Source organism: Primulina tabacum, chromosome 8 (genome assembly GCF_025594145.1).
Source record: "Primulina tabacum isolate GXHZ01 chromosome 8, ASM2559414v2, whole genome shotgun sequence".
Lineage (NCBI taxonomy): Eukaryota > Viridiplantae > Streptophyta > Magnoliopsida > Lamiales > Gesneriaceae > Primulina > Primulina tabacum.
The window spans coordinates 36,985,469-36,998,698 of NC_134557.1; the positions used below are offsets into that span (position 1 = coordinate 36,985,469).

General features: G+C 37.1%; 2 protein-coding genes across 3 annotated transcripts; both read right to left on the reverse strand.

Annotated features, from left to right (window-relative positions):
• Positions 1-283: 283 nt before the first annotated feature.
• Positions 284-4,792, reverse strand: LOC142554030 (ubiquinol oxidase, mitochondrial-like). 2 transcript variants are annotated; one of them, XM_075664638.1, is made up of 4 exons: positions 4,359-4,782; positions 3,181-3,309; positions 1,058-1,546; positions 284-679 (listed from the first exon to the last, which is right to left on the reverse strand). In XM_075664638.1, exons 1-4 carry the CDS (start codon positions 4,662-4,664, stop codon positions 620-622), a joined length of 984 nt encoding a protein of 327 aa, XP_075520753.1. In that variant the 5' UTR covers positions 4,665-4,782; the 3' UTR covers positions 284-619. The 2 variants fall into 2 exon arrangements, with proteins under 2 accessions (XP_075520753.1, XP_075520754.1); XM_075664639.1 differs by lacking the exon at positions 3,181-3,309 and having other exon boundaries at positions 4,359-4,792.
• A 544-nt stretch (positions 4,793-5,336) lies between these two features.
• Positions 5,337-8,970, reverse strand: LOC142554031 (ubiquitin carboxyl-terminal hydrolase 4-like). The gene is made up of 6 exons (XM_075664640.1): positions 8,553-8,970; positions 7,832-7,945; positions 7,300-7,398; positions 6,462-6,647; positions 6,018-6,199; positions 5,337-5,946 (listed from the first exon to the last, which is right to left on the reverse strand). Exons 1-6 carry the CDS (start codon positions 8,691-8,693, stop codon positions 5,538-5,540), a joined length of 1,131 nt encoding a protein of 376 aa, XP_075520755.1. The 5' UTR covers positions 8,694-8,970; the 3' UTR covers positions 5,337-5,537.
• Between the last annotated feature and the right edge of the window lie 4,260 nt (positions 8,971-13,230).

Consider the following 13,230-nt stretch of genomic DNA (forward strand, 5'->3'; position numbering starts at 1 on the left):
ATTTAATCGATCAAAACCCATAATAAATGTATAAAGGAAGTTAGTCGATAAAAAAATTATTTCTCCAGAAAATATAAAAAGAATTTTGATACATATATACATTTTTATTTTTTACATGTCCACTTTTGTTTAATTTATATTTTTTTATCATAGATTTGAAAATTAATTTATAAAAAGTTTTTTTAAAAATTTAAAACTATTCGACAAAAGAACTCTATTAACATAAACTTACCAATACACAAAAATATCAAATGTTATCCAACTTAAATCACCAAAATCATATAAAAAAATAATCTCAATAGTCTTAATTTTAATATAATCTCTAATTTCTTTTATACAAAAATTACTTATAATATTAAAAAAAAATTATGTAGAAGCAAGCATATCATTTATTCGAGCAACAATGGCTTTTTTTAACCAAGATAATACCAACATTACTTAATTTCACACTTTATAGACCTCTTAGCTAGCTAACACCAAGAACTATAACAAAATAGTGCCTTGCAAAGAAAAGCCAGTGTTTCTGCTATATCTGATCAATGCCAGGAATGTTTCAACCACTCATGCTCGGCAACATTCATCATGGACACTAAGAAGACTACTTCAATCGCGACCGAGATTAATGGTACCCGATAGGAGCTGGTGAGTCTCTTAATTCCTTTCCCTGGAAATGAACATCCTGCGCATGACAATTGCATTCTGTAAGTATTGCGTAAACATGTAAAATTCTAACATCATGCATATGCTTTGTCATTCCTATACATCAAAGTTAGATAACTTCACAAATTTCTTCATACAAGATAATATTTCAACCAACCCAAGTCGTAAATGACGAGGTTCTCATATCATTTCTATGGCCAACTATCTTTGAATTTGGATCTTTGGTTGTTCAGAACTAAGTTGGGGGAGTGCGAAAGCACGGTCGAAAAGATATGGTGTGGAAGAATATGAAACACTAGATAAATAATCAAAGATGAAGGATAAATAATACAAATTCAGGCATTTCAACAGGATAGGGCACTAACAAAGAAACATTTAAGATGGTAGCTGACAATACCGAAGCAAAATGATTAACATCTCGATGGTGTGCTTCATCGGCCCGGATGACCGTGATAACATCCTTCAGGGTTGCATCTTTAGGAAGTCTCCAGTAGTCAATGGCAATAGCTGGAGCAGGGACATTTTTAATGGCACCACTTTCGATATCCTTCAAGTACTCGGTATATGAATGTATGGCCTCTTCTTCTAAGTAACCAACAACTCTATGAGCCAGTTTCGGAGACATCACGTACAGTACAAAGAAGGCATTGAAGAAGACTCCTTGAACTGTGAGCACCAGAAGTCTCTCGTACCATTTAGGCTGCACAAGCTCTACCATGGTCATTAAGTGCATCCTCTCGTTTTCAGCTTCTTCAAGTAATGCTTTAATCCAACCACCACTTTGCTGAAATTTGCGCAGTGACCTGAGATGCAAAAGCATTCCTCCTACCATACCAGGAACAGCAGCCACAGTTTCAAGCATCATCGCTCGACATCCATACCGCCTCTGCAAAAAGAATATTATGTGTCAATGAAATCACTAAAATACATACTATGCTGTCAAGTTAAACGTACAGGTGGTTACTACATTTCACGTTCATTTTCAAAACCATGCTTTCATTCTCTGGAAAAGAAAAACAATTTCACTATTTTCTCAAAGCACATTTCCATCAAATTTCACATTTTCCTATAAAAATTTACATTTTCATTTAATTTTTCACTAATCCCAGAAAACTTGATTATTGTATAGTATCCTAATCTAAAAGACTATATTTTCAGATTTTAAATGCTCCATGAGCTATTAAAAATTTACCCAAGACAACTAATTCTTGCATGATGGAACATCTGCAGTAAAAACTGTCTCCTTCAAGAAACAAAATCAAGCATATTTTACATTCTCCAACACAATTTTAAAGACTCATTTTCAGGTACCACACATCTAAAAATGCTGTAGAGTTTTAACTTTGACCCAACGGCAATAACAATGACTTCATCAGTGAAATGCATTTGTGATGTGTTGCAGTCATTTTCAACTTCTAGTAATTCCAAAAATCAATGGTTTTAATTGAATAGAAAAGAGGGAAAGTTTGTATAATGGAGTTTACATTCGTATCCTCCCATCAAGGAAAAAAGGTTCCAAATATTTTGGATCATGAATAGGTTGCGTTTTTTTTTAATTAAGCCATCCACATCGACACCTACACGCCCTACATGTCCATGCATGAGTTATATTATGACACATCGTATACAGTGCTAAGAATTCACAAAATTTTCCAACTCAATCCAGCTCAAACAATGCAGCAATAGTGTGGTTTAACTTGTGGCAAATCAACCAAGCTCACCAACCCCTTTTGGCTAGTTATTCTCCCCAAATGACCAGCGCCAATGCCACACATTGTGCAGAAAATATATGAACTTCTTAATCATTTCCATACTCGCAAATATTTTAAATCTTCTGTAAATTGTGTCACATTCAAGTATTTCGTATTATTGGGTTTCTTCTTTTTATCACCTGAAAGAAGTTATGGCAAGGAGGGTGGTGCGAAAGGGCCTGAAGGCATGAGGAAGAGAGATAATGGGTTGGTCCAGTTGGAGAAAGGCTTGGAATAAGAACTGGCATGGGAAAATCAGCAAACTCAGTCCACCAAGTCTTCCTTGTTTTAGCTGAATTAGTTCTCAGGATCATTTGGAGCAAAAGTTAAATGGATGTAGAAGGTTAGATGAGTGCCTGAGTATCCATTTCAATCGCTAAATTTTGTAAGTGTAATTGGTGTAAAGGTTCATAATTAAGCATTTATGTACAGGATGCATCCAAAAACAACTTAAACTTGATGGATTTGGGTGGGGTGGGTTACGGGGTGGTTGCAATTTGTTCACACTGCTAGAACAACATAATAACATCTGCTCTGTCACTCAACTGAGAACCTACAACTGACAAAAACGAAACGGGGTAACACATTATATGGAAAAACTAGTAGAAAATTTAAACAGGTGTGGCTGTATTTCCTCAAACAATTAAGCTCATAGAAAATTACAATAAAATAATATTAGGGCTCATATATGTCAAGATAATAATCTAAGAAGCAGAATCCAAGACAAAAGAAAAAGAAGACAAGGAGATAATTTTTAAAAACAGCATACCTTGAAAAATAGGTCTGTAGGAATTCTAAGAAGCTTCACTGTTCGGTATGCTACTTTATCAAGAAATTTCTTCGGAACATGGTGCTTGTGAAGATCAATTGACAAGTTCGAATGATAAGTTTCCCATGGCTGCACCATGAAAATGAAATCAGAAAGGTTTCGGGCCTTAGGCAGCCAAAATACAGGTAATTAGTACTCAGAAACCTGAGCGCTTGACTGCGTGATGTTTTACTACACCAAGCCACTAGATACAACTTCAACAGTTCACTAGCACACAGTTGAACTATTGTAAACATTAAAGAAGCAGTTTCTGATGCTTTATTTTTATATTCAATAAATAAATTAAATGGCCCATGCATAGCCAAACTATAAACCAGACATTTCATAACAATTTTTTTTCAATGTCTAAATTAGAATCGTATTGGGTTGTCAACTTGAAGTTCCTGTCGTTATAACCAAGACTATGGAGTTGGTATCAAGAATGCAGCAACGCATCTACTGAAGTTGAGAGATCTCAGCTTAAAAGAATGAACACTGCGTCCAGCTAACTCTATTGACAATCAAGACAGATCAAGCACTCCCAATCCCTTATACAAGTCTAATGAGATAGGGACCTCGTGTAAGGCAATGCTGTAGTATGAGTAGTTCCAGATAGACAAGCTCATATATCAAGATCAGTGTCGCACCAAATCACTTTACTTGCCCAAACTCATCAAGCTCCCATCCTTTTCAGCTCAAACTAAGACACACATTCCACTCTATGAATCATCAAAATTCTGAAGGTATACTTACACAAACTGCCCAAAATTAGAACGTCTGCCCATAAACAACTCCAAGCCATTAAAAAATACAGATATGCACACGTTCAGCTTCCAACACGTAAACAGATTTCCTAATACAGAAACAACTCCGGGCATGGTTTGAATTTTTTAATAGATGTGAGATTTGTTGCTTCCATGGCTGATCAACTACTGCAAAAGATTCTGAGAAACATGACTGCATGCTAACGATCATCTAATACGACAAAAAAAAGGAGCACGAAACAAACAAAGCGGATAAATAAAGACAAAAAGAGATGCATTCCATACACCACCAACAAGCTCACATCAAATCATCACTTTGATCCGAAATTGACAGTAAATCAAACAGAAGCAGAGCTACATGATATATCATTTTACCATGAAGCAGTTCCAAACCCACTCGGTCCCATCTTCTTTAGTAATCTTAGGCCTCGTGATTCCCCAATAGCTCGAAACTCCACCTTTCTCCGCCTTCTCCAGCGCCAGGTCGTGACTCCCCTTCTTCTCCATCCCCGACGACGAAGGCTCCGCCGCGGAGCTCATCAACCGCCTCCATCCCACCGACAAGCCCAAACTCTGACCCTTCGCCACCTCCCCAAACACATTAAACGGACCCGAAGAACTGCTAAATCCACCGCCGGTAACCACGCGCTTCATCACTGAACTCACCACCAAGCGATTCATCTTCGTAATATAGCAATGATGCAAAATTGACGGGTCAAAAGGCACCAAGACTCATGTATGCTTAGGCCCACGTCAAGATTACGAAATTACCCTCGTCTATGCCCCCAAAATAGGTTATCTCTGCCCATGACCAGGTCTACTCGGAATCCCAGGCACCATTTCTTTTTTCTCCAAGTTCTCTCATACATATAGTTAAAAAATAAAAAAGAAAATTTTTATGATAATTAAGTTAAATTATTTTACAAGTCTATATATATATATATATGTATGTATAACTCTGTAAAATATGTTAGAATTCTATCTTGTTCAAAATAAATCATAACAAAATAAAAGGTAGAAAATTTGATAGACGAATTTAAAAATGACAAAAATTTGTGTCGTATTTTGTGAGACGGATCTCTTATTTGAGTCATCCATGAAAAATTATTATTTTATACTGTAAATATCGGTAAAATTGACTTGTCTCACAAATAAAAATTCATGAAACCGTCTCACAAGAAACCTGCTCTCAAAACATTTTCTTCAAGTATCACAAAAATTAATGTTCTTGAGCCAACAAATACAAGTCTCCTGTTCATTTATGTACCCTGCCGTATGTATGTTTTATATTATAACGAGTACGATCCACTTAGGAATAAATTTTAAATGATAAAATTAAACGTAGGTCCCCCATAAAATATCAAGTATTGGTTATTATTATTTCTGTATAAATGCTCCGAAAAAGGCCAAGCAGTCGGTAACAAGAGTCTAACTGTACATGAAAACCAAGCCGCGAGCTAGGCCACATGTTATGGAAAAATAGAAAAACCGACAAGATTTGTGTTTACGATCTACGCCTTTAACCCGAAATAAAAACGGGGCTCCCCATTTTCTTCAGCTCTTGTTATCATCAACAGCCATGCTCTCGTAGAAGAGAATGTATCCATGATCGATATTGGGCGCATACTCATTAGCTGATCCGAAGTACGTCTGGATAGCCGACTCCTCAATCATCTCCACAGTTTCATCATCAAAGTGCAGCCAGTGATTGTGACTTTTGACGAGACTGACATAGTGCCCATGATTCGGCCCACTCCCCACGTGTACCACCACGGCAAATAATGAGTACTCTGAGTCAGCGTCGTCCATGGTGCAGGTGAGTTTTAGTTCCAAAGGGAACACTACGCGATAGGATAACTTCTTGTGCCGGTTTAGCTGCTCCATGTACTTGAATCGCTTGAGATGAATGACAAGGATATGTGGAGGTTTCTTTATCTTCATCCTCTTCTGTGCTTCTTGCAAACTGCGGTCAGAGTAGAGAGATTAATTTTTTTGATAGTTTCAGTAAGAATGAATGCCAAGAAAGGCGCCTACCTGCAGCACTTATCGCAGAAGAATTTATCTTCGGCATTCAGGGTTTCAGTGGAGCTGAAGTTCTTGAGGCAGCTAGTAATTGAACTGTTTTGTTCAATATCAAGGCTTAGATCTAAGAATGTCTCATCCCTTGCTGTAACAGTCTCACACCTCAAACATTTTGTCTCATTGGTAAGAGTACCCTGCATCTCGCCAAGAGTCGGAGATAAAATGAGCAAGAAGAATATCAACATTTGACAACCACGTCACATAATGATTATATGAGTTCTCAAGCAATTGAAAATTACTATAGTGCTATGTATAATAAAGCTCGAGGTCTGCTAAAAAGGCACATCAGGCATGCAATGATCATTTTACGTCATGATACAACATATTTCTGATGTGAGTGGAGATTCAGCCAATAAAATCTGAATCCAAAGTATATAATTTTCATAAAGTGTTAACCTGAAAAATTTTGTGCACCCAGGTCACTAACGGTTCCTTCTTAACACCATTTATGGGGCCGTTGCTTAGCCCATTTGCAAGACCCTCAACAGAAGAAGTATGCTGAATACTTGGCACCTTTTGAGACTTTTTCTCAAGAGTGTCGACAAGTTCATTCAACAAAAAGTTCAAAAATTCATGGGCGTCCTGCATGAAGGCATGAATATCACATTATGTTGAAGCTTTAAAAGAAAGTTATAATGCAGAAGATTCTGTATTCTATATTGTAAAGTTCATGACCATCTATATTCAACTTTTGCTACCAATTAATTGTAGAAACTTGCAATAAGTTGCCATTAAAAGAAGTAAAAGGTTCATAGCTACATGAACAACCACCACATAGTAAAGCAATATATTTTCTGAATGCTTATAATAAATCTCTCTTAACAACAAATCCCTGTCGTGAGTTTCAGGAATAATTGAAATCAAATGTACAAAAACCTTGTGTCCAAGAATAAAGTATTTGCATTCACCTCCTGCAGGCTTTATGCATTTGACACTTATCTCTCTTATCATGTATACAAATTATAACATATCATGGGAGGTGAGTGCCAAAAGTGTAGGAGAAGGTGAGTGCCAAAAGTGTAGGATAAGGTGAGTGCAAATTACCCATCCAGGAACACATATCTAAACTTCAGACACGAATTTTAATCAGAATAGATTAATGATGATAAATGGTGATAAAGGACTGACAAGGACACTTTTGGCACTCTAAAAAAAAGCTTGGACAACTTAGATTCTAATGACCACCTCAGTGCTTCCACGGGGCAAAAAAAGCTGTTGTTCACCAAAAACACACCTGATGCATGTATCCTCGGAAAAGGTCATTTTCTTTTCTTACTCTCTGTACAAAGCGTTTTGGAGCTATTACACCAGTTTTCTTCTTCTGTGAACTTATCTGCAAAAAATTATTAACAGATTAATTTGCAAAATCTCAAGAGCATGCCAAATTACAGGCATTCAAACCGAAAACAGCATCAGCGAAGAATGAATCAGCGATGTTTCGCCATATTTCTCATGGATAGTTACGGGGCAACGAATGTCAAGAAACTATAGTTTAGATAATTACCAAAGTTGCCTTTGTTATTTAGCAGATGATGATAAAAAAAAATCTGAAAAGCCATGAAAAATATGCATAAGGTTTTTCAAGATGCACTAGGAACCAGGTAAACACATGCATATTGGAGGTATTCTTTCACCAAGAAATGCTTTGGTCTCATGTATTAAATTCATGAAATTCCGAAAAAATAAATTGAACAGTCAAGTAATGCCTCAAAGATGTATCAAAGCAGCCAAAGACTTAACACTTGATTCAGCATTGAATCAACTACCTGTGAGTACAGCTCTGCAAGACAAGTCAAGAGATTTTCATCTGCTTCGCTTGTTTTGTTATTTGAAGAATGTTCCAACAGTTGTTCACGAAATGGGGCACAGAAATAAAGAGCCTGCAGAACCAAGTGATATCAAAGCAAGGAAACATTCAATATTCTCATCACAGTCATACAAGAAAAGGCTTGTCACTACAGTTCCAAAAACATATTTCTTTTAGCACTCATCATGGTACAAATAAACAGGAGATCTCAGCAACAGCCATTAAGATTCCACTAAGGACAAATTGAGGCCATCTATGAGGTAACTAACAATTGAAATTCAGTACTTCAGTTTCCCTTGAATGGAACATCAACATCTTCCCCAAGACCGAATTCACCAAACCAGAACACATCAAAATTTTAACTTTAACGCAATTTAATCACTCACAAAAAAATAAAACAAACATGGCAGACGCAATAAAAATCTTGCCCTGAAATTGGCATTCAGGAAAACCAAAATCAACAGAGCGATATAAAGTTATAATCAAGTCTTCCTTAGAGACAGCCAAATGCACAATCAAAAGCTCCTAGCTTCTCCTTTTGACTTGACCATAATAATCAAAAACGACCAAGGAAAACAACCCAAAATCCAAACTCACATCCCAAAACTCATCAAAAACCCCGGAAAACGACACATTAAAAAAATCCCAACAAACAAGAAACGAGCGCCACAACTCCCCACCTGGAGCACGCTGTTGCAATAGCAAGTGTTTCCGAAATTCTCCAACCCGAAATACCGCTCTCCCTCGGGAAACTGATCGCCCAAAGCCTTCTCTAACTTGGAACCCGTCACACCCATCGTAAGTGTGACACCATCCAGCATATACCAGAATTCCTCTATCCCTCCAAACTTGCCACTCCTCGTTCACAATAACCAGACTTATTCGTCAACTGCAATCGGTTCTGAGAATGAGGCGATGGATATTGGTGTGGATAATTTCTATTTCTTGAATTTAAGGAGAATCTAGGGTTTGGGAAAATTCAGTCGATTGTTTTCTTCGCCTACGAGAATTGTCTACGAGATCTTTCTGTAAACCCAAAACGACAACGAGGATCGCTTGATTCGGTCGTTTACTTCATTTGCTTTAGATTTTTTTAATTATTCGTTTATTCTTAAAGAAACTTTAATACATAATAGGTCGGTGCCCTCAATTTTTGAGGTGTGTTACCCAGCTTTGTAGTCTAATATATGATTATTTATATTTATATGTAGACTAACTAATCATGTTTACTTTTGTGTAGTCTTATTTAATAATTTAATTTTAAAAGCTACAAATATTATGAGTATAGTAATTTTTTATTTTTTTTTAGATCTGTGATCATATGATTAGTATTTAAAGCTGATACTAAGCTTAACAAAGTAAAAAATATGAAAAAAAAAAAGGAATTTATAAAAGTGGAAATAATTAGGAAAAAGATTGATTTGGTGTTCAAATGAGAGAAATTTAATAACATATTTCAAATTGGACATAAAGTATTTGCTCATTTTAAAATATAATCAAGGATGTACTTCATAAATAAGGTTATTATAAATTCAAAAATAGAGTATCCATAATTAAATCATGGTAGTGGGTGTAAGGGTGTCATTCACTGATATCATCTCAAAAAATATATAATAAAAATAAAATTATTAATTTAATGAAATTTCGATTTTTTCGGTTGTTTCGATTTTGACATATGTAATCCGAAATCAAATCAAATAAATTTTGGTTTTAACATTTATATCCGAATTATAAAATTCGATTTTCGGTTCGATCAGTGTTCGATTTCTTCGATTTGGATTTTCGATTTTTTCGGTTTTATCTGAAGTTTGGACACCACTGCTGAGAAAGTCCATCTTCAGTTGGGTCTCATGTCTGAAAGTGGGATTTGACCCGGCCCAATAATGGTTGATGAGCATTTTTCACTAATCATGTATAGGTTTTAGAAATGATGGCTTTATGCAGGCTGGTTACATATATTCTCTGCCATATTTCCAGCTACATATATTCTCTGCCATTTTTATAGCTTGATATGATATCCATTAATGGACAAGAAAATATAAGAGCTTTATTGACTCCACTGTGAAATGTGACATGATGTTTATCCAGGGTAGAATCGGTTTAGTTGGGTCGGGCAATTCACCGGATGATGATATAAGTTTTGTGTTTAGGAAAGTGAGCAAAAGAATACAACTTGTGATAAGTTATTTCTCTGTAATCTGGCTTCAACTGTAACCTGCAGACAATGAGATGAACTCGTGAATGGGCTCCGGAGGAATGTCCGGCGTAGCCACTCTGATGCTTAAGTCAGCAGGTGAAGAAGAACAAAATGGCTGTATATGTGGTGATATACGTGGGTGTTTAAAGTTCAGAATTCCAGACCCCGTAAATGAGAAGTATACCTGCTATTTATAGGAGGAAAATACCATGATTACCTTGTTTTCAGTGCCCACCTGCTAAGTATGGTAAGGCGGCTGCCCATACGTTGCTTCTGACTACTTCTCTGACACGCCAAATCCATGTCGTTCTGACAGAAATGATTGCCAAGCATAAGGGCAACCCATACTGATACACTTGAGTGTTGTGCGCTTCTCGAGGTAGCCCGGGTAAAAGTTCCCGAGAGCTTGTATGAGAGATCGGGCTCCTGATTGCCCGGGGAGAAAATATCCCGGGCATCCCCATGCCCGCCTGCTGAAGAAATTAGTCTGCATATTGACTCTGATTTGGGCTATCCATTTAGTTTCCCGGGTCATCCATGATCCGGACTCTTATGGAAGTATCATGACATAATACAACATCGACACTCAAAAAAGTATTCTCTTACATATATATAAATACATGAAAAACTATTTTTTTGGTCATGTATATTTATCTTCTTGAAATTATGATTCTCTGTATTGCCAAATTTCATTTTCGTTTGCTATATATATATATATTGTTTCAATTTTAGTCTTTTTCCGAGTTGACGCTGACGTGACACCAATGTAATGATGATGTGGCGCTGATGTGTATGTGTCAAATCAGCACTCTGGGATGGACAAATAAATAGAATTGCCAAAAATAAAAAGCTGTAAGACTAAAACCAAAATTTGATAACATAAATGGTCCAAATAACACAATGAAAAAATTAGGCGACAAAAAAACCATTTTTCTCTATAAATACACATACATAACAATAGAGACCCACACACACAATTTTTATTTAGAGTAGGATGGAATGGACTGTGACAAAATGTAAGGACCGAAATAATATAATGATATATAAAATTTGTGGGAGGGCAAATAACTAATAGTGGCGGTGGTGATTTCCCTCAACCTCTTCTTGTTCATGTTTAGATTCCTTCTTCTGGTGATGCTCGTGGAATGTGTAGCCACCGGCTCCCACCGTCACAGCGGTCGCAACCTCATCCTGTATTTTGTGCATTTGCTTGTTATCTGGGTCCTTCTTGGCTTGGTTCATACTGATCATTTTCATGTAAATATGTCAAAAATAATATAATGATAATTGAATTTTTCAACATAATCTAATTTGGTAAATGATTATGATTTGATTACCTATATATAACTGTATTTTGGGTGATGAAGCTGATGGGATTCCTAAACACTGGATTTCACCGATTTGATCACAAAATGATTGATCCATTGTTATTATTAACTTTTATTTAAAGAGAAAACCTAAAGGCATATCCCGGACCGAATAAATTCATATAATCATACAATGTAGTCTCCTCAGAATTTTAGGTAATTATTTTGTAAGATTAATACATATATGAGAATTAGACGTTAGATGTATCATTTATGCATACAAGACGAATTCATTTGTGTGAACCACAATCCTGCGAGGTCGTGTCAAAATAATAAGTTTGCGCCTGGATGGTTGATGAATTTAACAGAGTGGGATCTGATTTGGGAAATTTTTGATTGATGAAATTCAAATAATACTCATCTTAGTTGTAAATCCGTCGTAATTTCCAATAAAATTTGATATGAAGTTAATTTATATTATAATTGAATTTTATCCATTCAAGCAAGATAATAAATTTGAAATATATCATCTCAAACCCCATCCAACTTATATCAAATCTACTAATGTTAAAATATTGTATTTGGTGATACCCCCATCAGGAGCCGGGTCATCGTTAACCCGGTTTGTTACTGGGGTGGCCGAGATCATGACCCATGTACATGATAAGTTTCTTAAAGACCCAGGCAAGTCTTCTCTTCCCGGGCTTATGACTTTACTCGAGCTCTCTACCAACACGGAACCATCCGAGCGCTTCTCATCTTCCCGGGCAGAGTTCCCGGTTACATCACCACTTGGGCAACCTCGAGAACTGCATTACCTCGAGAAATGAACCACACTCAAGTGTGATTGATACAGGCAATCCAATCTATCAGAACAACTTGGGTTTGGAGTGTCCGAGAAGTCATCAGAAGCTAGTATGGTAAACCGACTTAGTAGATGGCACGGAAACCGAGGTAACTACCCATTCCTCTACTATAAATAGCAGGTATTAATGAGATTAAAGGATTCTAAAAAATCTTTGAACTCTAATCATTATACATATTTTCTCTCAAATATTGCTTGTGTTCAACTTCAACCTGCTGACTTTAGCATCGGAGTGGCCACGTCGGACACCATTCCGGCTCCCATTCACGAGTTACTTTCTTGTTTGCAGGTGTTAATCTCAGCCATTATCTTCACTCAAAATTCTCAAACACTATAAATTGTTGGTTTGATCCGTTAGAGCTCCTTACCCTGGCTCATCCATTTCAACGAGTTCATATCATTGGCAGCCGTCTGTGGGAAACTTGAGTTCAAGACGTTGATATGGCCCGTACGAGAAGAACCAACCAAGATAATTCTCGCGCCCAGGGTGATGGAGGGCAGACTTCAAGACAGAGTGGTCAGGTCAATAATACCAGACCAAATCTCATTACATTAACTCCGGAGGCGTTACAAAAGATTGTATCCGATGCCATAAAGCAAGCTATGGCCAGGAAAGAAATCTCTCATCCTGTTACACCACCCGGGGATAGACAGGGACATGAGCAGGAGCAGGAGCAGGAGCAGGAGAGGAGGGAGGATGAGGGGGCAGGAGAAGACGAGGAATCCAGCGCCGGGTCCAAATCTCCTACCGTGGCAGAGGAGTTGCTGGAGTTGAGACAGAAGATGAAGTTGTTGGAAGGACAGTTGGAGAATCACGGTACTTCCCGGGTTGTCATTAGGGGATGCCCGTTTGCTGAGAACATTGTCCGGGAACCTCTTCCCGGAAATTTCAAGTCTGCAAAGGTAAAAGACTATGATGGCAACGCAGACCCGGAGGAGCACCTGGCCAGGTTTGAAAATATGGCCATGTTGCACTGTTACACTGATCG

Coding starts and splice junctions, on each gene's coding strand:
- LOC142554030 (XM_075664638.1), bottom strand. CDS start 4,664: ATGAATCGCTTGGTGGTGAGTTCAGTGATGAAGCGCGTGGTTACCGGC. Junction 1,547..3,180: donor CTACAGACCTATTTTTCAAG/GTATGCTGTTTT, acceptor TTCTTTTTGCAG/AGGCGGTATGGATGTCGAGC. Junction 680..1,057: donor ATGTTAATCATTTTGCTTCG/GTATTGTCAGCT, acceptor TGTCATGCGCAG/GATGTTCATTTCCAGGGAAA.
- LOC142554031 (XM_075664640.1), bottom strand. CDS start 8,693: ATGCTGGATGGTGTCACACTTACGATGGGTGTGACGGGTTCCAAGTTA. Junction 7,399..7,831: donor TTGCAGAGCTGTACTCACAG/GTAGTTGATTCA, acceptor AATTTTTTGCAG/ATAAGTTCACAGAAGAAGAA. Junction 5,947..6,017: donor TTCTGCGATAAGTGCTGCAG/GTAGGCGCCTTT, acceptor CTCTGACCGCAG/TTTGCAAGAAGCACAGAAGA.